Here is a 27,295-nt window from a genome sequence, read left to right on the forward strand (position 1 = left end):
CATTATGTTTTATTTCTGATGCGAATCTAATATGTACTACAATTCGTGATTTATGTGGTTACTTATAGAAAATTGTAGTTTATCGAATATACTGCAATGTATATTATGTCATATTGTGTTATCTGCTATGCTTTATTAATTGCTACTTGATATGTATTTTTTATAAAATTATCACTTGTTCTGCAATTATCTTGATTATTTAGCTATTACAATTACTCTTTTATTTTTTTTTAACATTATTGGTGCTTTAATATTATGCACACAACTGTTTTTAATTTTAAGATGTTTTTCATTACCTACCTGTAAGTATTTTATTGCAATATATGTGTATGTATGTATGTCCGAAATATAATGATAAGTTTACATCTGCAATTAAACTAGTAGTCCGGTCAAAATAGACATTTCAAATAACAAAAATTCCGACAGAGCTAAATTTTGGTGGAGACCTTGGGTACACCATTAGAAATAAAGTGTCAAAAGTCCCCATCGATCCCATGTGTGCTAAAAAAGTTATTCGGGGTCAAATGCCAAAATTTGAGGTTTTATGGATTTCCTTCGAAAATGGTAAGTTTTATCAAAAAAGTAGTCCAGACAAAAAAGATAGACCTTAAAATTATCTACAAAAAAGGTCCTTATACTTTTTTTTCTAAGAATTACCATTGCTGAGATATCGGGATTTTAAAAGTTGAAGGAGTCACTTTCTATATGATATGCACATACAGAGTGCGCCAGAACTCGCGCCCCAAAAAAAAATGCTATGTAGGGTAAGGTACCAGGAAAATTTTTTTTCAATATGGCAATTTGCCAATACATTATGCATGTATGAATGAAAAGTATGGTTGCGACATTGTGAAATTACTTCTAGAAGTGGGTCAAAGTTTAGATGTTTTCAATAAATATGGTAGTTTACCATTACATTTCGCATGTCAATTTGGGAGCGTGGATGTCGTAAAATTTCTTCTTGATCATGGTTCGAACGTAGATGTTCCCGATAAATTAGGCCAATTGCCAATACATTTAGCTCATATAAATGCAAGGAATGGTGAACAAATAATACAATTACTTCAAAAAAGGTGCATTTTGTAACAAATGCAAGAATTTCTCAATGAATTGATAAGCATATCCAGGAAGGTAGGAAATGCCGGGGGACAAATTATAACAATTTATAGACAATAACACATCATTTTTGTATTGCTTTTTTTCTAATAATTTGTATTTGCATGTATTTGTATTTTTTATTTTGAAATATAAACGTTGCTGTTATAACTTATGTTAGTTTTATATTACTTTTTTTCTAATTGTTAAAAAAACAATTGAAACAAAAATTAAAATATACTACGAGTATAACTATGAAGTACTTGCAGATAAAATCTCTGATGTTTTTTCAATCAAAAAAATACCTACCATTAATAACAACCACTTTCTTTATATTTTTTACTAATTCTACTCATCTAGTTGTAATTCTGCTAAAATGTATATAAGTAAATGAACTAAATATGTTTTATATGCAATCATAATTCTATTTTATATAATATGAGTAACACACATCTAACTAACACTCACTTGAAAAAATTTCACAAATGATGAACTGAAGACTGTCCCATAAGAAATTAAACAGCTCCATAATTTATAATTAGGGTAATAATAAAAACACCATTTGAAACATTTATAAATTTTTAACATTTTAGTTTGTTAATAAAAGAAGATGAAAAACATTCAAAACCTTTAAAATTATTCTTCTTAAATACGAAGTAACCAAAATGTAGTAGAAAAAGATAAGGTAAGATGTAGATTTTTTCGAAATTGCAGTAAACTTGATTTTATTTTTAAATTTCAGGCTACCAAAAAATTTCACCACTTGAAATGGATAAGTTTTTTTCCAGGACAACTGTCTTCTGCACAGAGCCCGGATTATAGAGAAAGGGTTCAACAACCATCCGGTAGCCGGCAAACTCAACCGATTTGAAGCCCATAGAAAATTTAATTAGATGGTCTAAGCCTCCGCGTGGTTGTTGCTAAACAAATTAATTTTTTGTTTCATTGTTTCTTTTTTGGTTTAATTTTTGTAATAAACATTTCAAAAGGATTCAACATTTGTACCCTTTACACTACCTCAAGCTGTAAACGCTTTAAACAAACAATTAAAAGCAAATATTTGTCATTTACTGTACAATGCCCTATCTTTTTTTTGCAGACGTTTTAAAAATCTACCTTCGAATTAACTCTGTTAAGGACTGTAAATATTTAGAGGACACTATTACTAAATCAGCACATTGGTGTAATATGAATCGATTAATGTTTAATGTAAATAAATGTCAAGTTTTCACTTATATTAAAAAATTACAACCTCTTTATTATATAGAATTTCGACAGAAAATAAAACAACGATATAAGGAAGTGTTCAAATGTGATAACAATATTGATGTAAAAATTTAAAAAATGGCAAGATTTATTAAATATAAGAAAAATTTATCTAGAAAAAAAAACTGAAAACACTCAGGAATTGGAAAAGTTCATAGGCTAGAAAACTAGATTAAGAAATATTTATTTTCATTCATCAAGTAAAATATTTACAAATCTAAAACTAAAATCTAAATCAACTTAAGCAAACATATCTTCCCGATCAGCTCCAGCCCCATCGCCGTCCTCTAAAGACGAGAAATTTAAGAAATGCGCTGGTCTATGTATTTCATGGTAAAACTCCTTAGGATTAGCCAATTGCAGCTCATATTTCATACTTGGATCGTGTCGAACACCTAAAGGAAAAAAAATTAGCCAAAGTAACCCAAAATTAGATCAAATTTACCCATAAAATTGTAATTCCATGAACCCTGTGCCGGGACCATGAAAAATCCAAGAAACCGATCTGAGAGCAACATCTGTACCTTCTCATAGTGACTTGGTAGGTACCCTTTTGGATTATTCCCTTTATCTGTGTTAGCCCTTCCCCATTCATACCCCGAAGGTGTCAATTTATAAGCAGTTAGAGAACAAGATCCTGGCGTGAAAGAACACGTAATAATCACTGTCTTCTCCCCATCCCATGTGGGGTTATCAGCCATCAATTTCGCATGAGTTGTTATATCTTGCGGTGATAATTGAGGCAATTCGTTAGGTTGCGTATGAATCCACCCCAAGGGCTCCATATCCTTCAAAAATGGGTGATTTGGCGGTGTGTTCGGTATATGAACAGTTTGATGAGTGCCCCATTGTGGGGGCAAAACCAAACAACGCAATTCCTTGACTTGCGGATTATCAGGAGGACTAACTCCATACAAAAACGCACAAATCTGTGCTCGCAAATCCGAAATAGTGACAAACTTTTTGAGAACATTCTTGGGTAAAATATACGTATAACCAGTTTCTTTAATATCGTCTGAACTGACATAAATATGGTTTGTTCTCAAATGTAAATTCGTCGCTGATATAGCCCTAACTCTCCATTCAGTTTTCGAACTAAATGTTTGCGTTTCGTAATTACTTGTAGTACTTGTAATGATTTCATCACCATGTTTATTGACTGTTCTTGTTGTTGTTGCTGTTAGTTGAGATTGTTCTTTTGTTTGTTTTTCGATTTCTGCGATTTGTTGTCTTTGGGCAGAGGGTGCACTGATTTCCATACCAAGAATGATATCACGAATTTCACTCTGAGTCAATGATGCAACATTAACATTATTTTTCTTTCCGTAGTCGGCAAGAATCAAATCTTTTAATTGTACTTCCACTTTGATCCATTCATCGTCGGAAAGAGTTGGCCAAATGTGGTGTGGTTCTGTGATTGTTGTTTTATCAGGTTTTAAGATAACTTTTGTACGTTCTGTATTAACGTGTAGAGCTCTCAAGATCAAAATGAGACGAGAAAATGCCTATTTTGTCATAATTAGATTCACAAACCTAGTCAAATAATTTATACTTACAGTGTACGATGAAATTGTCTTTAACCAATCATCATATAAATTGAAAAGTACCATTTGTGGTTCAGTTGCTTTCAAAATCAAATCACCAAATTTCTCAATCTTTAAACAAGCCTGGAATGGTAGTTGCAACTCTGATCCTTTAATAACAATATTAGGGAAATCGAGAAGATGGACTTCTAGAGGATCCAACATTCCCTTTCTAGTCACAATTATCTGTTTTGGTTGTTCTTCAACAGGTAAAGAACGAATCAAAGCTGCTACTTCTTCGGCGGTTTTCCATTTTGCCAACTAAGAAAAACCAAACATAAAATCGATTTATTAAAAGATAAAACGGTTAACATACTTGACCCAAACGTTTTTGGCCCGCCCATACTGAAGTGTGAATGATTTTCAAAAACAATTGCCCAGTTCTTGGATTAAAGATAAAGATGGCTCCATTTATTGGTTTTGTTGTTAAATTACCCTCAAATGTTTTATGAATTGTGACTCTGTACACATTTGTATCATCGACAAACCAAATAATTTGGTTAGAGAAAAGTTCTCCGTAATTTTGACTGGACAAATAAGGTTCAGTTGGTTCACTTGAATACAATTGCAAAGCTTTTCTGATACGTTCACGCAACACGTATAAAGCAGGATTAGCTTTCATTATTTTAGCCATGGCTTGTTGTATCAACGGTTTGCATCCTGGGAACCAATTTCCATAGGCACTAAAACAAAAAACTTTCATTATTTATAAACTGTAAATTTTGTGTTGTTCTTCACTCATGGCCCCGCCATACAAATTAGTAGCATCAAATTATAACAGACATTTTTCAACTTACCTGTGAAGATTGTAAGCCAAATCAATGGCAATTAAAACACCCGTTGGAGATGGATATATAGACATATTGTCTGTAGTATAATCCAAAAATTTTGCTCTTGCATATCTTTCAATATCATGGGAATCATAATCACCCCATCTGAGCTGAACATCAATCCAGTATTTTTGAGTTGTTGTATTATCCATTGTATCTCTGCAAAAAAATTAGTTTAACAATTGAACCACCAATTTCTTCAGAAATATTTACTTCGTATCAGCTAGTAATGATGGTCGTGAAACATTCCACTTATAAGCTGAGAACAAAAGAATATCAGCACAAGACGAATTCATTTTATATGATTTCCTAGGATGAATCGTCTCTTTTTGTACAGTTTCAATTTCAAGTGCATCCAATTCTTGATCAAAAACCTTAAAGACATTAAGTTTAAATAAATAAAACTAAATAAATAATAAAAATAACTCACTTGACAAAGATCCATTACAATACTCTCATGCACTTTTTGCCACAAGTGAGCACGAAAAATTTGAATTAACGAAATTTTCAAAGTGGGAATTTTCCCGTGCATGAAAATACCAGTCAAATCCAATTGTACTTGAAAACCAACATAGACATTGGCACGATTTATGGTAGGTGACCACCATAAGGTAAAACGACGATTTGGAATTTGATTCAAACCGGATCTTTGTGCATTAGTCAATTTTTTATATTTCATTGACTCCTCGAAACCGGAAGCTTTTTCCCTATTAATTTAATTGGTTAAAATATATTACTAAATCAAAAAACCCTATTAATTACCAGAAAAGACCTTCCCAAGTTGGAAAATAAGTGCCTTTGAAAAGAGTGTGTTCTAGGATACCTTCCACACCTCCTAAAGCTTGAATCATATCAGTTCGATAGTTGTTCAAGTTCCATAATTTGCCGTCGTGGCGTTGGTGAGTCCACCAAAATGGATTTTGTTTCAATACTTGATACTGTTTAAATTCAGTTCTAATTCTCCAGCCTTTATCATAAGCCAATGTATGACGATCTTTCTGGAACAAAGTATTGATTCTCGGAATGCCTCGATCCCAGGAATCTTCCAAGTCTTCTAATGTCAAACGACTACAATTGAAAACATTACTAAATAATCAATTTGAACAAAAAATACGGTTTTGTACCGATTTTGTGCGTTTGCTTCTTGTCTTTTAAGTGAATATTCGGCCCAGACTCTTTGCGAATCGATAAATTCAGATTCCCAAGGTTGTATATAACGATACAAGTTGGGAATAAGTTGATCTTCGTCATGGCTCATTCCAGAGCGGAAATGAGTAATTCCGACATCAGTTTGTTTAGACCATCTCAAATCAGACTAGAAAAATCTTTGAAAAAAACTACAAAAAAAAAAAAAACGATTTATTTACCTGAGGGATCAAAACATGCCCCATTGAAAGCATACCAAGTCCACCCAATTCTTTAGGCGTATAAAACACAACAGGTGGAAATCTACTTGGCATTTTTGAATTCAAACCAATTTTAATACGAGTCTGAATTTTATTTTCACATTTGACTAATAAGTCTAACAGTTCTTGGGTGTTTACTACTGCTTCTCGAAAGTAAGTCATTAGACCGATTAAAGCAGTATTCCATTTATTGACAATCTGTAAAAACAATTATTTAGAATTAAATTAAAAATGTGAACATTTTTAGAATTTATACTAGAAGCTTCTTTTTTAACAAATAAATTTTTCAAAAAACGAATAATCTTTGATTTCTCCGAAACCGTTACATGTTTATTAAGACTTTTTTTTTGTCTTATTTTACATCGTAATAAGAATTATGATACGAAAAATATATATTAAACATCACACCAGAATTCTAAAAACATTCAAAATTTGTAAAAAATAAGAAAAATAGCATAATAAGGGATTTACAACAAGAATTAAAATGTAAAACAAAAAAAATTTGAAATTGTCACGGAGATCTTCCGAATTTCTTTATCTTTTTCATTATCTTCACCTTCAGTTTTTTTTCGACATTCCTAGTTTTTTATCCGCTTTTCTTGTATCGTTTTTATTTTTTGTTCTCTAACTTTTTTGTTTTATGTTTTCCCAATTGTTAAATTACAGTTTCAGGTTTTGTTACAACTATTGTTTCTTTTATTCTCATATAAATAATAAAGTTTTTTTTTCTTTATTTTTTGTGTTGCTGGATAGTTTTTTTTATTACGCCATGACAATTTGATTCTACTCAAATTTCACTTCTTTATTTTTCATTTTTATTAAAATAATTCTTCTCATTTTCTTCTTCTTCAGATTAAGTTTTCAAGTTTTTATTTCATCCAAAACTCAAAATTGGTCAAGTCGGTGGCAAAACAAATAAAACCACGTTTTTTTCATTTGAAAATTATCTGTTACTAAAACGAGATAGCTCCAACTCTCTCAACCCGTGTAAAAATTAATTAAACTTACTCTCTCGCAGTAGCAATTTTAGACATGCTAAAAGTAAAATACGGCAAAATGCGGAGACTAAGCAAAGTTAGAAAATGGAAATTTAATTTTTTAGATTCAGAAGGGGGCGGCGCCCCCCTTTATGAATTTTGACAAAATCTGATAGTGTGAGATTTAGAAAGGGGCGAGCGGCAAAGCCGCGAGTCCCCTTTAAAAATTTTGATAAAATGTGACAGTGTGAGGTTTAGAAGGGGGCGAGCCTCCCCTACGAATTTTGATAAAATCTGATAGCCTCCAATAGTCTCCCCCACTCTCTTTTGCAACACGATGTTTCAAAGAATTCTCGATTGAGATTTTTTAAATTTAAGTATTTCTTTAAGAAATTTTTAAATGTTTTTTTGCAAGTCTAGAATTTTTTATCCAGTACATTTGACACTTTCTTAGTCTCTCCAACTGCCTTTTGTAACACTATTTTTGTTTTACATTGTAATAAGAGAATAAAATACAAAAAAATACACATACTAAACCAATATTCTTTAAAAAATTTGGAAATATAAAAAAAAACATTCATTATAACCGAAAAAGAATAAAATTTAAGAAATTGTCAATTAAATCGTCTTTCTTTCATCATCATCTTTTTCTTTAGTTTTTTAATTTCATTTTCTCGTTTTTATTTTTTTGTTGTTTAAAGTGTTTATTTAATTTTTTTCTCAATCCGAAACCGTTACTTTGCGAACTCATGTTTATTAAGACTTTTTTGTTTGTTTTGGTTCATACTATTACCTCCTAAAATATTTTACAATCTTTTTTTAACGCCCTGTAAAATAATTAACACACAAAATTTGTATTAGTTTTCAGTTCAGTAATTAAAAGTAAAACAGTAAAAAGTTGTGTAAAACAATATAAGTTTTCGATACACAAAAGAATATATTTTATAAATGTGTCTAAAGGGCACTTACTTTTGTGAATGTTGTTGATCCTGACGCCATCAAAATTTGCCTGACTCTGTTATGAAAACGGCTCATTGACTCATCGTCAACTCGCAGAAAACACTGAGCTGTTCTTTCTTTACTCCCTTCATGTTGCAAGTTCCATACTCCATCACGATGAGTGAATTCTTCATGTTGAGTACGACACTAAACCAAATAAATGTTAAAAATAAACATAATAAACAAGTAGTTAATTACATACTTTTGGTAAAATTCTGCATTCAAAACCGCACATATTAAATAAAAGATTAGGATTATCTTTTGAATACACGCTAACAAAACTGTTCTCCCACTGTATGGTCGTTACAGATCGGGGTAAACGATTTTTAATGTCCCAAAATACAGCTCGACCCCTAAAATACAAAAATAAATATAAAAAAAAATAATATAAGTTGTTAAAATACAAGTTAACGTCATGTTTCATCAATCTCATTCTAGCATCCCTGGGCCAACATTTCTTATTATTGTAACCAACGATATTTTCATTGTTTGGATCAGGATGTTCAGTTAAGTATCTTTGTATCAATTCGCGAGCTTCCTCAGCTGTAAATCTGAAAAAAAAAAATATAATTCGCTTTTACTAAGAAAAAGCAGTGTTTTATTAAATTAGTAAAAAATTATGTCAGAAGCGCAATTCTCCAACCAATACGCAACTAACCTATGTTAGTGTACGCACTGGTTGCTGGCCTACAGTTTGACCAGCTTCAGGACCCCTGCGCGTTTCATCATTATTATTATTATTTATTTAAAAAAAAATTATAAAGTTTATAAACACTAAAACAGGCAAATGAGAACACATCGTTCTTTAACGACCGCCTATTTAACAATTACCACATTTAAACTGTCTAAAAGATGTTTTTAAATTAAAAAAATACAGGTCCAAGAATTTTTTTTAATTTTGTTGCAGGTATATTAATTTAAGCTGTAACTTCAGACGTTTTCTTGATTTGCCCAAGTGTCTTTTGCAGCACAAAATCTTGAAAACTCATTAACAATTTTTATACTTCAGCATTTCTCTAAAGAAATTTTAAAAGTTTTGCAAGTCTAGAAATTTTTTCAACCGATAGTTCTGGAATTGTCAATTATTTTTTTGATATTTTCTTTTGAAAATCTTGTTAAATTTTACAGAAATATCGGAAGTAATTTGGAATTAGAGGTAATATTTTACACATTTTTTTCAAGTTTTCAGACCCTCAAATAATGTCTAGGAAGTATGTAATCATGAGATTACATATTTTTAATCAAAATTAAACGTAAAAAAAATGAAAAGTAGAAATATTTCAACGTGAAAACGTAAGCATATAAAAAAATAAGAAACGTAAGAGAGTAAACATGTAATATATTATTTAACAGTATCATAGACAAAGTGGCCATTATACAGGTGGTCCAAAAGTCTGAAAACGATTTTATTCTGACGAAACTATCTATTTTTTTGGCAAATAAATTTATAGGTGTGCAATGCAAAAACTGGTGGTTTACTCCAAAAAAATTCTATAATTCTTGTAAGTCAAACATTTTTTTAACAAAAAAGTGTGAGGTTTACAAAAAAAATTTGCACAGCAACAATTCTTGTAACAAATTCGTTGTCTAAAAAAATTGTGGTAGGTTTCCATTTAAAAAAAAGTTACTATGTTTATCTCGTAAGTATAAACAACTAATTTTTTTTTGAATAGCATTTTTATAGTCATTGCACACCTATAAATTTATTTGCCAAAAATTTGATAAGTTTCGCCAGAATAACATCGTTTCCAGACTTTTATACTCAAATGATTAAAAAACTCTCGCTCTGCTCGTTTTATAAACTTTATTTTTGTGAATAATAATATATCTTTTTATTTTGTCGTAAAAATTCTCAAATTTGCATTTGACTAAAATCATTTTGAAATATGTGAGAAGTTCCATTATTCCAGGACCGGACTCAATCTTTTGAATATAAATATGAGATTATAAACCTAAAGACGTAGAAAAATCTAGTTTAGAATTACAAGAAATATTTTGGAATTACAAGAATTAATTTGTAATTATGGGAATTAATAAAAAAAACAATGAAAAAACGATGGATTATTGAAATTACTGGAATTATCTGTGATTACTGAAATTATTCTTTGAATTATCGGAGATAATTTCTTTTAAAAATTACATTGAATTTTTTAGATCAGAATTAATTTGAAATTACGCAAATTCTGTTAAAATTTTGATGGATTAATGGAATTACTGGAATTTTTTTGGAATTGGAATTAGTTGTACAGATTTTTTTCAATTTAACTGTCCCTCGATATGCACTTTTCCGAAGTATCGGGTAAACACATTATTATATTAGTCATTAACTCATTACTAATTATTATTAGATTCTGTACACCATAGAAGACCAATAACTGTGTAGTCAAAATAAATTTTACTACAGATGCATAATTCACGTAAAATATTACGAAATTTGCAGTAATTTATATTAACTTGGTTCATTTCGATGCACATTTTAAAAAACGATGTTTATTTTTGAAAGTTTGTTCGACTAGTATCGAAGTAAAGTAAATGTTTTATTTCTATAATTTGGACGTAGTACACGAAAATTTAGTTTGTTAAGCAGTTGAGGCCAATCAAATTTTAATAATGGTAATTTCATACTTGGTTTCAAGATTAGAAAAACTGAAACTAAACGAATTAAAGGGTAATAACTCCCACCTTCTTTATATAGCAAAAAATTCAAAGATTTTCTTTGTACATTTTTCAACTTTTCAGAAAAACTATTTCTACAAGACTAAAAAAATATTTTTTCCTATTTTATTAATTTCGGGTAGACTATATCCAAAATCAATCTGTTTTCGCTCGATAGTACTTGTTAAACAATCTACTATTTTTTAAATTAAAACTGCTTTCCAATCTTTCCAAAATCTCCACAGAAATCAAAGAAAAAACAAAGAAAACAACTTTAAAATTGAACTAAATAACGTTTTTTACATTTCTAGAGATCCTCAACATTAAAAAAAAATGCATAAGACAAGTTTGAAGAAATCGAAACTCTTGAAATGTCTCAATAAATTATAAAAATAATAATTTATCAACTTTAAATTCTGACTAAAAATAAAATAATCTGACTGATTTTACTTACGAAAAGTAACGTTTTTCTGAATAGAAAAAATTAAAAGTATTCTACAATTTTTAAAAAGGCTATTCTTCATATTTATTTAAAAAAATACTTGCTGGGCAACATTAGTTTTTCTTAAACTTTGAATTTTTCATTTTGACAATTTTTATGAGAATTTCAAATAGTGGTAAAAGAAACTATGAAATAACCTTAAACATAATCTGCTACAATAGTCTAAAATCATGCCGAATTTTCTTGTTTGGTTATTTATTAAACAGTCGATAAAAAAATATTTAAAAATCAAATCAAGTATTTCCTATTTAAACACGATGTATACCAAAAACCATTGACTTTTTTACAAATTAAAAAAATATGTAGGTAGAATTTTGATTTTATCCAATGATAAATTTATATATGATAAGTAATATAAAAATTTTGCAGAACTCAAAAACAAAATAACAAATTTGAAAATTTTTATTCTTGAGAAGCAACACATTTTTATAGTACAGTCAGTCGATTTGAAAATGTCGTGTCCATTAAATGAGCCCTCCCCTCCCTCCGACCGCAACCATCCCCAATAAATCATTTCGCTTTGTAAAATTAAAGATTCTTTACCTAAAAACCGTGGCAACGAAATGTGAAGTTTCGTATTCACTCAAATTTTAATATTTTATTATAATTGATTGTTAGTTGCACATTGTTTTAAAGATAAAAAATCCGTAAAATCAAATGTTATAATCCTCATTAGAAAAACTGCACGAAAAAAAATTAATAATTATTATCATTTAATTTTACTCGCGTTATGTTTATTTAATGACAGTAGATTTTTTTAAAAATTACTAATTTCGTCGATGATTATTGAAAATACCTAAGTTAACTGTTCAATGTATTTAAATTAACAATCAAAAGTAATAGCTTTTTAGTGAATCAAAGTAAAAAAAATACTATTTTTAAGAAAGTCTCCTAATAGTTTGGGAATTGGAACGTTTTATTTAGGAAAACTGATTTTTGAATAGGAAGCTGCAAATGCAAAAAAATTCAAGAAAGTTTAAATATTTCGAAACGGTTAAACTTAGGTATACGACATTTTCAAATCGATTGACTGTACTTCACCAATTTGTTTTTTCAAAAAATACTTTTCAATAAAATTCAATATTAAAATTTCATTCCTATTAAAAGACAAGAATGAATTAGTAAAATTAGTAATCTTACCTGAAAAACATATGAATCTTGTCAACGTATCTACAATAGAGCCTTATAGGATGGCAAGTTTCCGTTGAAACATCTTGAAATGTGAGAAAATCATTTGGCATTTGAGGCGGACCTGCCATTTCACTGGCCCTTTGCAACCCAAGCACCAATAAATCCAAAACCAAACCATAATACTGTGTTATAAACGAAGCAAATTGTAAACCTCTTATAATCCCATAACTGTTGGTATGATTCATATCTTTGTAATTAATTACAACGTTGTTTTTAGCCGTCATGTAATCAGCAATATTATGATCGACAATCAAACGTAACAATCGATTTAAAAGAGTTAAATCAATTTTTTCGTAGAGTTTCTCAAACTTTGATTCTAAAAGAACGTTACATTCGCCTTCAGAAACATCCCAAACATCTTGTAGATTGTTAATTCCTTGACACCATTTGTATACAAGTAAAGGAGGTGGTTCAGTATCAGCAGGTTTGATCCATGGTGGAAACAATCGTCTCTTATCAGCTTCATACCACAAATATTGGTCTAAATAAGCATCAGTGATTTTCTCAAGTGGTTCAACATCATAAACTGGTATTAAATGACTATACAAGTCCATAAACTCAATTCCAACTTCTTTAAAAGCTCTCTGTGTCAATAAATGACGTTTAATTCGTGAAAGAGCTTCATGAGGATTGTCATAAGCTTGTTCAATAAGTCCCAATTCTTCTCTTTGACTCTGATTAAGTCGAGATTTCACACTATAAGCTTCTTTGAGACGTTCTAATGCAAGAATTAGGAGTTTAGTATCGTGTTTGTATGACAATGGAGGGAATGGAATTGGAGCAAATCTTCGAGACTCAAGCCAATGAACTGTTGTGGTATAAATAGCAACTGCTTCTTCGGGACTAATGTAAGGACCATCTTTCAAGTAATTGTGTTGTCGTTCTTGTTCTGCTTTTAAATAAAGTCTTGTCAATCTTCCTAAATTCTTTTTGCACACTGTTTTATCAACAGTTGCTCCTCGACGTATTCTTTCTCTATTGTAATGAGCTGTGTTTGTCCACCAATCAGCTTTCATTTTCACATATCGAAGAATCATGTTTTCGATCGGGATTGGTAAACCAGGAACCTGTAACATTAATACCACAACTAAGCAAAAATGATGATATTTAATAGTTTTTTTTCGGACACTTTGTATAATCAATCAGTTGCGCATTATCCAACCAATGCTGTTTTGACCTACGTCAATGTAAGCATTAGTTGTTGATCTACATTTTGATCAACTTCAGGACCCCTGCGCGTCTCATCACATTTTATTATCATCAAATCAACAACAAAAAAATATAGTATTTGTTTTAAAGGGAAATGTCCTAACGTTGGTACCCCTAGCAGATTTATTCATAGTAATTTTAATAAATAAAGTTTACAGTTCCAACAGTTTTCAGTTTTCCAAACAGTTTTCAGGGTGTTCCAGAAACAAGTACATCAAAATTTGACACTAATAAGACCATCCAAATGGTATTACAAGAAGTTATCAGTAACATTGCTGTTTGTGACGAGTGGTTTTGGATAAGTTATTTCTGGAGCAATCTGTATATTTTTAATGTTTCTATTTATGTCAAAAAGTCTTTTATTTTTATTAAAAACATGCACATTAATAAAACCTCAACACTAGAAAAATATCTACTGAAAATTGAAGACAATTTGCTAATATACTCAGAATGGCAGAAATAGGCACATTATTTTTAGAATTTATCAAGTGCAACTTTATTATTATGCATATTTAATAGTTTTAAAAGCAATATAAACCTTAAAAAAATTAAATTTCGTATAAGAATTTCGGAAAAAAATTGTCATTTCAAAAGAAAATTCATTAGAGTTGTATTTTCTTACTCAAAAAATGATATCAAACTGCGTGTTAGGGAGACGTGATAACGTGATAAAATTTTATCAAAATATCACTTTGTCATGAAAATTATTAAATTTTAGAACACAATTTGTAAAAAATGTCTAAAATACTAGGAATCTTCCGGTTTTCTTATGGTAGAGCACTTTAGACTTTAAATACCAAAAATTAAAAAAAATCTTTTTTTTAACATTTTTCTTGTTGTCTAGAGCACTGCCCTATGACACAGTGTCACGGAAGTGCTCGATTTCTTAAACACTCTGTATATGATTTTATTAAATTTTGTTTTGTTTTCGAGTATGTTTTTTAGATGGCAATCCACCTTGACGTTTCATAGAAAAAAAATCTTTTTTAAAGTGGCGAAATTTTCTTTGATAGTTTTAGCACTGCATTGTAATGATTTATTAAAAAATTTTCAAAAAAAAATGAAAAATATTATTACTAATATCACAGGCCTAAAAATTAATTCAACTGCCGGAAAAATCCTAAAACTTCTAAGATTTTGTTTTTACACAAAGACTTGAAAAAATATAAAATAAAATCATCTGCGAAACAAAAATTGTCCCATAACGAAAACAAAATTGTTTGCTTAAAAAATTGTTTAGAATCAATATTTAGGCCTCTATTCCAAATTTCAAAATTATCCACCACCTATGATTTTTCATTTTGTTCCAAAATAATTGCTTTTTATTAACAGGAAAATGTAATTATTTTTATTCATAATGAAAAAAAAATAGAAATAAAATTATTTGATTTGTGAATTAGTAAACATAAAAAAATTAAAAATCAAAGTTAGCCTAGTTTTTTTGGAAAATTTCCAATTTTAAAACTAAAATTGTTAGAAATTAGTCTTTAAGCAAACAGAGCTGAACCTCAAAAAATAAAAAATTAAATCTAGAATTTTTTATCTTTTATAAGAGTAGTTTCACCTATTTGGGGACACACTGTATGTATAGTGGCACTGTTATAATATTTGATCGAACAAAATGACAAAATGAAAAACAAACCGAAAAGAAAATTTAAACCAAATCTTCAAAATTAATGCCAAAATCACTGTCGTCATCACTTTCCCTCAAATTTATAATTAAAATTTCCAAAACATTTTACAAAATAAAAAAATCAAAAATTTATAAAACTTTTCAGTTTAAAGCTGACTACCTTGAAGACCTATTTCATTGAAGAAACAGATAAAAAGTAATCGCGGCTTCAGTATGAATAACTAAACAATTTTCAATGTTTAAAATTTGACAATAATGAATACGATTAAATATATAAAAAAACAGAATTTTTAAGTTTAAATTTAATAATTACCATTTATGAATAATTTCTATCAATACTATTAAATTTCTAGGGTCAAAACCAAAAAGTAAACAAAATTTGTGGCTAATTTCACCAATATTTTGCCACATTTCCAATAAAAAAAAAACACTATTTGGCTAGAAATTGGTATAACTCACCTTCCATGGAATATTTGCCTTCCAACACCGCCAAGCCTCAGACAAATGTTGCAAAATGGTCCTTGCTTTGTTCTGTTTGATACCCTCAGGCATCATATCAACAATATCGTGCATAACTGATGCCCTCAATTCAAGATCAAAGTGAGACTCAACCCTTTGTTTCGTCACAGTTTTAGCAACACCTTTCGAATGTCTTCCTTCAAATTGACGTGATAGTAAATTACCCAACCAACGTTCAAGTAGAGGTGTAATTCCACGCATAAAAAACAACCAAACCCTCCAACCTGGAGCCCAAAATCCACAACCCGGACCTTTTCCAACAGGACCCTAAAGAAAGTAATTTCATTTTTCAGAATTTTACAACTTTAATCACTTACTGTATTAAAACGATAATAAATCAAATGTTTTAAATCTTTACACATTCTGATTTGTCTCATCAACTTGTATTTGTATCTGTACATGCCAGTTAATTGACCAACATGAGCAAAAATATACTGTAAACCATCGGCCAATTGAAATGCATCAACGTTGTTGAGTCTGTATTGAACATGGGAGTCGATGATTAGTTTTGTTAAACGTAAAATTTCTCTACATAAATGGAAAGCTGCAAAAAATTATAAGAAAAATCATTGTTAAAAATTCAAATTTTTTACCATTTCCAAATCGGGATTTTTTTCGTTCTTTTGTTGTTAAAGTCTTGACCGGTTTCAAGTTAAAATTGTAATCCAAATGAAGATAATTCAGATTTTTCCGATGAATAAGTAAATTGAGCATGTTGTACCCTTGTCTACAAACTTGTAAACCAGCTTCGACCCAATCAAGAGTCGTAGTTTGGAAAAATTTCGTCGATTTGAAAGAACGGAATAAATAGCGTTTTTTCTGTGCTTTAGGAGGCCGATGTTTAAGGGCATTAAGAACGTAATATTTTAACAATTTCTGGTAACTAACTCTCACTTTAACTGGTTGTCCAGGAGGTGAATGTTCCATGTACCATGTTTTCACTAATGGTACATCAATGGCTCGGCGACAACGTCCTATAAATTAATATTGAAATAAATCACAACTTCGAAATGAAATAACACAAGGCGACAAAAAAAAAGTCATGTCGTGACAACTTGACAAATTATATATCATTTTGTTCGTCTCAGTGAGACAAATCAAATGCACTAAAAAAATTCAGTCCACACACTTGAACTAAATAATTTTTTTCTAATTTAAATGGATTTAAAATAATTTAACTTTGTTTGTTTTAAATAAAGAAACAGTTTTTGTTTATTCTAATTAGAACAAAGAAGGTGCAATTGACCATTTTGAAGCAAAAGAAGAGTCTTAAAACAAATACTTTTATAAAAATGCAATCTTAAGTTAGATTAACATTCATTTCTCCTATTTGGCGCAATGCTTGATTAGCAAACCTTAACTTCAAAAAATCATATCTTGAAAACTACTCGGTATATTATTTTAAAAATGTGGATTCTTATTAATAAAAAGATGCTCTACACGATGGTAATGTTGAAAAAAAATTTACTTGTAGAGTTTTTCTTAGATTATTTCGATTTACTTCAATTGCCAATATTCAATTTTAAATTTCATATCGTTCTAAGGGGCAACTCCATCCCTTTAGAATGGTCTTTATTTGAAGGAAATCGGCCTAATAGTAATTGAATAATGATTTTTTAAAATTAGAGTATTTTAAATTCATTTAAATTAGAAAAAAATTATTTAGTTCGAAGTGTGTGGACTTTTTGAATTTTTTTTTAGTGCATTTGATTTGTCTTACTGAGACGAACAAAATGATATAAAATTTGACTTTTTTTGTCACCCTGTGTAATTATTATTACCAGAACGTAAATTGAACGGTCTAGGGGCCCATAAGAGGGCAATACCGTTAGCGGTGTTATCTGTATAAAGGGGTGTTTCTTGTAAAAAGGGTTGCACGTGTTCTGGTAAAATGTATTCTTCGTCATCTTCGGGAAGAGGTTCCAAACTTTTAACAGCATGTCGGTGCGAAATTGGGTTTATTAAAGGATCAAAGTAAAATGCAGGGAGGTCTGGATCTTCCGTTTTAATGTAAACAACATTTGGAGCGTGATACCTAAAAAAGTACTAATTTAATTTTTCGGCTTATAAGAAAATAAAAAAACATAAAGTGGCCTCGACAAGGCGCATATTAAATGTTTTCCGAAATCGCAAATTGGGACAAAATTTGTTTAAACTACTTTGGAGGTTAGGTTACTACAGGATGTTTCAGAATTCGCCCCCGAAACATGGAAAAACTTCTATGTCAAACACTCTGTATATTATTGTTGCAAAAAAATTATAGACATAAAACACGAAAATGCTTATTTATTTGGGTTAATTGTTATATAACAATTTGAATTCATGGAAATGTTTACTGGTTGCAGTAAAAAAATGTCGTATAATGAACTACTTTAGTGCCGATTTTATTTTTTGCTGACGATTTTATGTAACGATTTCGAAAGAAAATAATTTATTCATATAGAGTGCTTCAAAAATATTCGGAAAAAACAAAATGACTAGAAAAATAAAAAAACTTATGAAAAAAGTCTATTTTTTAACACAAAATGGTTTTAGATATTTGAATTATGTAATTTTTTTTATCAAATTTTAAAATTCTCTAACATATTTTTTTTCCGTAATAGTAAAACTATTCACTTTTTCAAAAAGAAAAAACTAATTTATAAACGATAACCTTTGTCAGACAAATGCAAAAATAAAATGATTTTTGTCTTATTTGTTGATTTTTTTTTGGTTTATTTTAGCAAAATCTCGAGCATTTTCGATCAAATTTTGTAATTACTCGGCTAATTTTTGTCTTAATTTTCCTCAAAAACTATTTAAATCGAGCGAAACAAACAAGATAAGAATATTACATAATTCTTTTTGTGATTTGGGCAAGATTTTGGACAAGATTTTGCAAAATAAATGAGCCGCTGGTTCAAAAAGAAGTAAATCGAGCAAAACAACGTAAAAAATAATATCAATTTCAATTATTTTTGTATTTTTTGGACGTGTTTGTACAAGATTTTCCAAAATAAATGAGCCTATGATTTAAAAATGAAGTAAGTCAAGCGTAAATAAATTAAAAAATAAAATAAATATCGATTTATTTAATTTTTTAGATTGTATAAGCAAAATTTTTCAATTTTCTTTGTTATTATTTACTTTTGTATTTTTTCTACTTAGAAAAAGACAAAAACGGCACAACTTTTGACTGGTTTCTCGCAAAATTTTGCAAAATAATTGTGTCTCGAGCTGAAAAACGTGCTAAAATTCTCGAGGAATGCAAAAATGACGCATTTTCGCATTTTTAACCTAATTCTGTTATTTTACAGCTTGTCTATAATTGCGTTTCTCGCTGAAAAACGCTCCAGAAATGCAAAAATTATATAATTTTCGACTTAATTTGTTGTTTTGGTATGTTTTCAGCGAAATTTTAGGAAAAAAACGGAGTTTTTAGTACAAAAAAAAAAACATTTAAACGCATTCTCGATCAAATTTTGTAGTTTCTAGGCTTATTTTTGTCTTAATTTTGCTCAAAAAAACAGGTTAAATCAACTGACACAAACGAAATAACATCAATATTAATTTTTTAACAAATTTTGGGCGTATTTGAAGAAGATTTTGAAAAATAAATGACCCTCCGATTCAAAAACGAAGTAAATCGAGTAAAACAACGTAAAAAATACACATCAATATCGATTAAATTTGTAATTTTTTAAGTTAAACAAATTTTTCGATTTTCTTTTTGTTTTATCTCAGAAACGTGCTTACACTCAAAAAAAAAAACAAAAACAACATTTTTGGTCCACTTTGATAAATTTTTGACTTTTCTCACCAAATTTTGCAAAATAATTGTGTTTCTAGGCGAAAAACATCCTAAATGTTCAAGAAATGCAAAAATAATATAATTTTCGACTTAATTTGTTAATTTTTTAGTTGGTTTTAGCAAAATCTCGCGAAAATTTTAAGATTTTATGTAGTACAAGAACGTACAAGCATTTTCGATCAGATTTTGTATTTTTTCGGCTTATTTTTGTCTTAATTTTGCCCAAAACAAATTAAATCCCCAGAAACAAACAAAAGAACATTATTTCATTTGTGATTTTTAGACGTGTTTGAACAAGATTTTGCAAAACAAACATGCACAAAAGTCGAAATTTAGAAATAGTGACATGTACGAAATCTATACTTTCTTGTATAATAAAAACAATAACAAACGACAAAAAAATATTACAACTTGCAAACAGCACCAGAATAAAATTCTTTTAACAGTGTGAGATTACTGATCACGTGACCAAATTGAACCAATCAGATGCTCAGATTCACGGGTTAATCGTGCATTAACTTTTAACAACGAATTAATTTTTATTTTGCCTTCTATAAACTGAGTTTTACTAGTTTTATTAGCTTAGGTCTTTGTTGCTCGTCCCAACCACGAAATAATTTTTTTTTGGTAAAATTTTATATTTTTAAGACATCAAAGCAAGTCTAATAAAAATAACACATGTATGTGATATTTCAGCATTTTCATGAAGACTTTTCAATGAAACGAATATCATATCACCGTAATTATCTCCCACACTGCTAGTTTACCCGTTCTACGCTTCAAAAACGAATAAAAAACTAGTGTGGATAGCACGAAAACAAACCAAAAAAATACATACCACGACAAATGCACAAAATGAGGCATGTTGTTGTACAAATAGGGAAAAGCAATCCTGTATTCGGTCCTAATTGGTTGTCTAATGATAATTTTATTAATATCATTAAACTCATTCCAATCCTCGTCCCTGCAAACACAACAAACAGTAAGAAAAAAAAAATTAAAAATTCAATAATTGTAAAATTCTTACGCTGGATTCATATCTTTAATTAGAGGTTCAAATTTTGGTCCTCCTGGAATTGCCATATTTAAAGCTTTCGCTGTAAAAAAGCTCTTAGTGTCAAAAAGATAGAAATAATTATTATCAACTAAATCAGTCAATAGTTGATTTGCCAATCGATATAAAGTCGCCATCATTGGTAGTGTTAAATTCCATTTTCTATACGTTGGACCATTCACATACTTAGTACCAACTAATGGTTTATGGTCGTAAAACCATTTCGCAACCTCAGCATCCTCCTCTGCATCCAACTCAATTTGAATTGCTTCAAGAGGCTCAACATCTAGGACGTTATCAGCATAATCAAGGGGTGGTTCCTCGTCATCAAAGGGCGGAAACCGCATTCGTTTAAAATGTCGACGATCGCGTTTTTCACGTCGCATCATAATCCACATTGTACCCCATTGGGCTATATAAATGGGCTCAATCACCCATGGAATCTCATTAACGAAAGTTATAGCCCCAGTTATATGGTACAACACTTTCACGTCCCGAATTTGTTCCCAAGGCATGGGCATATTCTCCAATAACTTCATTACAGCATGAGGCATGTATTTCAAAGCTCTGTTAAAAAAAATTAATAGAAATGTGAAGCTTAAACAAGACAATTTACCCCAAATAAACGCGTTTATCGTGTCGATATTTCCGACTGCTCATATCACCGTGATCTCTGATAATTTTCCGGATGTGCTCGGGGGGCATGTCCTCTTTTTGGGCATCAACAAAGCCCAGTTTTCGTTTATCGGCAAATCTTTTAGACTGGAGTTGATGCCATTTTTGGGCTGGAATGTCGGACTTTATGAGAAAATGTATCAAAAAAGTCGAATTTACCTTTTTCTTGAAGTTTTTCTTCAGTCATTACGTCCGATTTTGGGTGTGGGGGCGGTATTTGCTGTTGTAAGGCATGGGCATGGGCCTGGGCTGCAGCGGCTTGGGCCTGGGCATGGGCTGCGGCCAGGTGCTGTTGGGCCATCATGGTGGCCCATGGGTTGGGACCCAATAAATAAGGGGGCAGCGACATCCTGAAATTTGTGAAAAATTAATACAAAACTAAAGTAACGCTGTTTTGAAGGTTATCTTGATGATAACCGATAAAAAGAGAAACATGCAGTTATTATACAAACATAAATAATGAAATATGTGAATTACCTAACTTAATATGGTATAATCTTACCTTATTTCATTGAATTGTGAATAAAATTGGAGTTTTAGTGCTTGAATGCGACTAAAACGTTTGCTTTACGTTTTAATGCGGCGTACATTTTCACACATCACACACCGCCAAACGCCATATTTGTGATTACCAACCTCACAACTAAAATAATACTAACAAATAAAAATGGCCGTCGTTGCCAACTTACATTAAATTTTTAAACACAAGTGTTTTGCTAGTTGCATAATAAAATACTCTGCGCGATCATGGGTGCCGACTTTTCATATTTTCAATGGGTGCATAAACAAAAAATTTAATAAATTAATCGTCTTTAAAGCAATATAAATAATATACAAAGTTTCTTTTTAGATTTTTTCTCTTTTTTGCTGAATTTAATATGTTTAACATTCAAAACATTTAAAAGCACTATACAAATTTGTCAACAAAAAATTAGCACCTAGAATTTAAACTTTTAGGAAAGTTACGTTTTTTATGTTGTTGGTAACTATAATTTTCAGAAGTAATTTTGATTGTCTATGGTTGGTTACGGTTTTGTATGTCACCAGAAACCAACCAAACCCACATTATGGCAACCTATTCATGAATATCCCAAAATCCTAGGGAGTAATTTCTTGTTGATACAACAATAGTTTTTTGTATTCCTAGTACAAAAGAAAAAATCAATAAATAACATATGCAATAAAAGTGTAAAGAAAGTAGTACATGTTTAAAGTTACAAAATGCTTCAAGTTGTTGAATTTTGAAAAATAATGCATTACTGTTGAATTTGAAAAAAATCAGAAACAATTTAAAAAATTGTTTTTTTTTTTTGAAAATCTGTATGAATGTTAATAAATCGAGTACTCCTGAATACCGCTTGAGGGTATCAACTTTTAATTAATGCAATTAATTTGAGATGAACAGAATTAGGTTATATAAACGCTAAATAGCCTCAAAAATTAATTTTCAAAAATAAAAAAAAAATTTTTTTCGTTTTTTTTTTTTGTAATTCAACATGCAAAATTGTAAAAAAGTTAAAAAAAAATGTTAAAAAAAACCTAGATACATTAGTCTCTCCCTCAATATTTGTGAATACGCAGTAGATTTACTACAACAACACTTCTTTCTACTTCTTTGTCCTTTCTTTAAATCAGTGTTGCGAGTAAATTTTTTTTTCAAAAAATTGTAAAATCATTTTATAAAGGTTTTATTTCATTTTTTGAAATTTTCCTTACATACTCTGTGCGGTCATTGGTTGCTGAGTTATCGATGATCAAAGTCAAAAAGATCATTTTTCATTAAAAGTCAAAAATCTCAGCCCCAAATTGACGTAAAAAGAACATAAAAAAACAAATTGAAGCTGAATGAACAAACTATACGGCCCATGCATGATTTAACCAAAAAAAACAATTAAAAATTACATATTACGTTTATTTCTTAGGATTACGAAATAAACGTAGCTCAGATTTTTTTTTGAGAATAGACCTCAAGACAAAAATTTGAAATAAAAAAATGGATTTTTTAAAATCTAAATACGACCTGTTTCATTGTGGTACAATATTTCAAAAATCATCAATACATTAAGAAATTTTTTTGTTTATGTAGAATGTTTTGTTGTTTTGAAGTATTTGAGATAATAAGAAACATTTTTTCAAGGAGTTTCTCACTAAAAAGTTTAATTTTAGATTAATTTAAAAAATGCACAAACAAAATAGAAAAACATAAAACAGAAAAATAGAAAACGTGAGTTAAAAGTGATTTTTAAAAATACAACGCTACTTATAATAAAGATTAGAATAAGTATAAAATTCCAAATATTATTAAGAGTTTTATTATTTTTTTTACCTGAAGCAAGAGTACATTATTTTGAATGGGTGCATCCGCCCCAATACTAAAGTTCTGAACTTGTAGTTTGTAAAATTACCTACTACCCAAAGACTAAATGTTTGAATTGAAAATATAATAATTACTAATTGGTATTTGTTTATCCACTTTGCACTGTTAAGAAGAATAGAAAGTTAAACGTACGAATTATCTATGAACTATTGTTATATAATAATTACTACAAATAAATTTTGTTATAACATACAATGTTGTGAGATGAGGCACTTTTGTATGCAGTGCAACACTCAAAACATTTAAAGTTTGAATTAATTTTTGTACACAATTAAATTTTTATTCTTGTTAGATTAGTAAAATTGGCAAAATATACAGGCTGCCCCACGAGTAATAATGAGCCCGAAAACTTTTTTGAAGCAACCAACATTAGATTTCAAAGATAACGTGGATATAAAATATTTAGATTAGGCGTTGAGACTGTAAACCAGACTTTAATTTTAGTTCCACAAAAGTTACTAATGTGAACATTCTTTAGATTAATATATTTTTTTATCGTTTGTTATTGTTTTTGTTACACAAGAAAGTATAGATTTCGTACATGTTACTATTTCTAAATTTCGACTTTTCTGCATGTTTGTTTTGCAAAATCTTGTTCAAACACGTATAAAAATCACAAAAGAAATAATATTCATGTTCTTTTGTTTGTTTCTGGGGATTTAACTTGTTTTGGGCAAAATCAAGACAAAAATAAGATGAAAAAATTAAAAATTTGGTCGAAAATGCTTGCACATTTTTGTATTACATATAATCTCAAAATTTTCGCGAGATTTTGCTCAAACCAAATAAAAAATTAACAAATTAAGTCGAAAATTAGATTATTTTTGCATTTCTTGAACATTTAGGATGTTTTTCGCCTAGAAACACAATTATTTTGCAAAACTTGGTGAGAAAAGTCAAAAATTTATCAAAATGGACCAAAAATGTTGTTTTTTTTTCGAGTATGTAAGCACGTTTCTGAGATAAAATAAAATGAAATTCGAAAAATTTGTTTAACTCAAAAAATTACAAAATTAAATCGATATTGATGTGTATTTTTTTACGTTGTTTTGCTCGATTTACTTCGTTTTTGAGCCAGAGGGTCATTTATTTTGCAAAATCTTGTCCAAACAAGCCTAAAATTTGTAAAAAGAATTATTATTGGTGTGATTTCGTTTGTAAATTAAGAAAAAGTATGTCGAGAAACTACAAAATTTGGTCTAGAATGCTTTTAAGCAGTTTTTTGTACTAAGATCTCGGTTTTCCCGAAATTTCGCCGAAAACATACTAAAACAACAACAAATTCAGTCAACAATTATATTATTTTTGCATTTCTGGAGCATTTTAGAACGTTTTAGTGAGAAACGCAATTATTTTATAAAAATCGGTTAAAGACAAACTGTAAAGTCACAGAATTAGGATGAAAATGCGAAAATGAGTCATTTTTGCATTCCTCGAGGATTTTAGCACGTTTTTTATTTACAAATTCAATTATTTTGCAAAATTTAATAGCAATTTTCAAGCCATTTTGGTATTTTCAGAAGAGTTCTCCGCCCGCAAGATTGTATTTTTACCCAAAAAATAAAGTTTTTTGACTTTTAAATAACATTAAGTCCCCCTTTGACAATCAAACTGCATTATGTCCAAGACATATTTGTGTTTAAGTACTCCAGCTGTAAAATTAGTGTACAATTTGTATATATTTTTTTACATTTATTGGCACTGGTATAAAACATTAAAATGATTTCTTAAAAGAAGTTTTTGCTCTCTTCTCCAAAAATACAAATTTGGACAAACTGCTTTTTGAAAGTCTGTTCCTCAATTATAACGTCAGTATGTTATATTATTACAATAACTCTAAAATTATTAATCTGACCATTAATTTTATTCATTCTAAAAATTAAATATTTTTCAATTAATGACTTTTTTCAGTGTCCTAGGAAAAATGGTGTACAATTTTTTTTTATTATTTTACTAATGCCCGGTTTCTGGAACGATTTAGCATAAGATAAATTTTATCAGTTCGATGTTACTAATTAGGTAGAGCTGATCTGGTTGGTGTTTCTATAGCAATTATGGAACTGATAAAATTTATCTACCTATAAATCGTTTCAGAAACCGACCCTAAATAGCAACCAATTTTACATAAGAAATAGTCTTAACAAATACCTGCGAATAAGCACATCTCCGAATGAATTTTCTTCACTAAAATATTTCATTTTTAAACTACTTAACATAATTATAATTTCAGATTAGGCGCTAACAAGATTTCTTCAAGAAGAATTATTTCATTAGATTACCAAATAAATCAAATTGTTAAATAATCATTAATAGCATTTTTATTTTGGTATTTTCAGAAGAGTTCTCCCCCCGCATAATTGTTTTTTACCTAAAATTTGGCTTAAACTATTTATTTTTTGAAAAAACTAATTGATGAAGGATAAAGTATTTTTTCTACGATCCTATAAGACAGATGTCAATTTCACACAATGAAAGTTGACAATTTCATTCATATGTCAAAATTTTGTGCGTTATTATAACGCACGGTTATGAGTTATAACTTATAACGTAATAATTTACTTTTATCAAGTAGGTATGTTGCTTTGTACGTTATTATCATAACATAACACATGGTTACAACGTAATAAAATTGTGAGCTAAGTGGTAAGTTTATAATACAACGTTTTTATGTTATATTATTACAATAACTGTCAAATTAATAATCTGAAGATTAATTTTACTGATTCTTAAAAAAAAATATTTTTGCACTAAATGACTTTTTTCAGTGTCGTAGAAAAAATAGTGTTCAAAACTTGCTGGAACTGTGACCTCTGCACGAGATCGTGACTCCCTATTTGTCACTTTCCATGCTCGTTATGTAAAATACCAATAAAAATTTGACATTTTAACAAAAATAAAATTTTCCAAAATTTTCTTTTGTTTTTGAGTTCTGCAAAATTTTTAATTTTTTTAAATGATCAAAGGATTACAACTAGATATCTACTTTATATTCAATTTTGCCATTTTGACAAAAAAATCACATAATTCAAAAACAAAACAAAATTTCATTCTCAAAACACGATCACCTTTATTATAGTAGGTAGTCTCATTTTTATTAATTATTATTTTCTAGAGACAAATGATTAACCAGCTAATCTGTGGAAATACGTCATAAAAATGACATTTCTATTGAATTCTGTCTAAAAAATAACATATAACTAGTAGTAAAGAGAGGAAGGTTGCAAAGTTGAGAATTGAATTGGAAAAAAACGGTGAAATTTGGAGAAAAATTGAAAGAAAACCAGGTACTGCAAGGAAGTAGAAGTGCATATAACAAGAATAATGTCAAATAGAAGAGAATATAATAATAATAATGGCAAAATTCTTATGTGCACACAGAACAGTAAAAGATATACAAATTGGGAGAGTGTAAATTTTGATTGGAACCCGAAGAGAGGTGTAAAATATGTGAAAAGGAGAGTGCGACAGTTGAATATTTACTAAATGAATGTGATATCCCTAATGAAGGAAAGCAAGATAAGCAAAAAACTAGCA

The 27,295-nt window shown here is 29.4% G+C and overlaps 1 protein-coding gene across 1 annotated transcript; it reads right to left on the reverse strand.

The window, feature by feature from the left end:
• Window positions 1–2,528: 2,528 nt before the first annotated feature.
• Window positions 2,529–22,018, reverse strand: LOC123015659 (pre-mRNA-processing-splicing factor 8). The gene is made up of 23 exons (XM_044415533.1): window positions 21,887–22,018; window positions 21,544–21,734; window positions 21,326–21,494; window positions 20,683–21,276; window positions 20,494–20,619; window positions 17,647–17,900; window positions 16,459–16,839; window positions 16,183–16,409; window positions 15,806–16,132; window positions 12,454–13,571; window positions 8,561–8,707; window positions 8,359–8,509; window positions 8,127–8,303; window positions 6,142–6,378; window positions 5,899–6,089; window positions 5,537–5,842; window positions 5,205–5,481; window positions 4,988–5,148; window positions 4,742–4,933; window positions 4,261–4,627; window positions 3,918–4,205; window positions 2,807–3,866; window positions 2,529–2,756 (listed from the first exon to the last, which is right to left on the reverse strand). The coding sequence occupies exons 2-23, from the start codon at window positions 21,731–21,733 to the stop codon at window positions 2,602–2,604; spliced, it is 7,095 nt and encodes a 2,364-aa protein (XP_044271468.1). The 5' UTR covers window position 21,734; window positions 21,887–22,018; the 3' UTR covers window positions 2,529–2,601.
• Window positions 22,019–27,295: the final 5,277 nt, after the last annotated feature.

This window comes from Tribolium madens, unplaced genomic scaffold (genome assembly GCF_015345945.1).
Source record: "Tribolium madens isolate multiple individuals breed KSU strain unplaced genomic scaffold, Tmad_KSU_1.1 Scaffold_11;HRSCAF=98;Tcas5.2_LG3b, whole genome shotgun sequence".
Lineage (NCBI taxonomy): Eukaryota > Metazoa > Arthropoda > Insecta > Coleoptera > Tenebrionidae > Tribolium > Tribolium madens.

What these genes read in the sequence shown, in the direction of transcription:
- LOC123015659 (XM_044415533.1), bottom strand. Translation starts at nt 21,733, where the DNA reads ATGTCGCTGCCCCCTTATTTATTGGGTCCCAACCCATGGGCCACCATG. An exon ending in AAAATCCCGATTTGGAAATG is followed by an intron (nt 16,410 to 16,458) that starts GTAAAAAATTTG and finishes AATTTTTTGCAG; the next exon opens with CTTTCCATTTATGTAGAGAA. An exon ending in TTGTAATGGATCTTTGTCAA is followed by an intron (nt 5,149 to 5,204) that starts GTGAGTTATTTT and finishes AATGTCTTTAAG; the next exon opens with GTTTTTGATCAAGAATTGGA.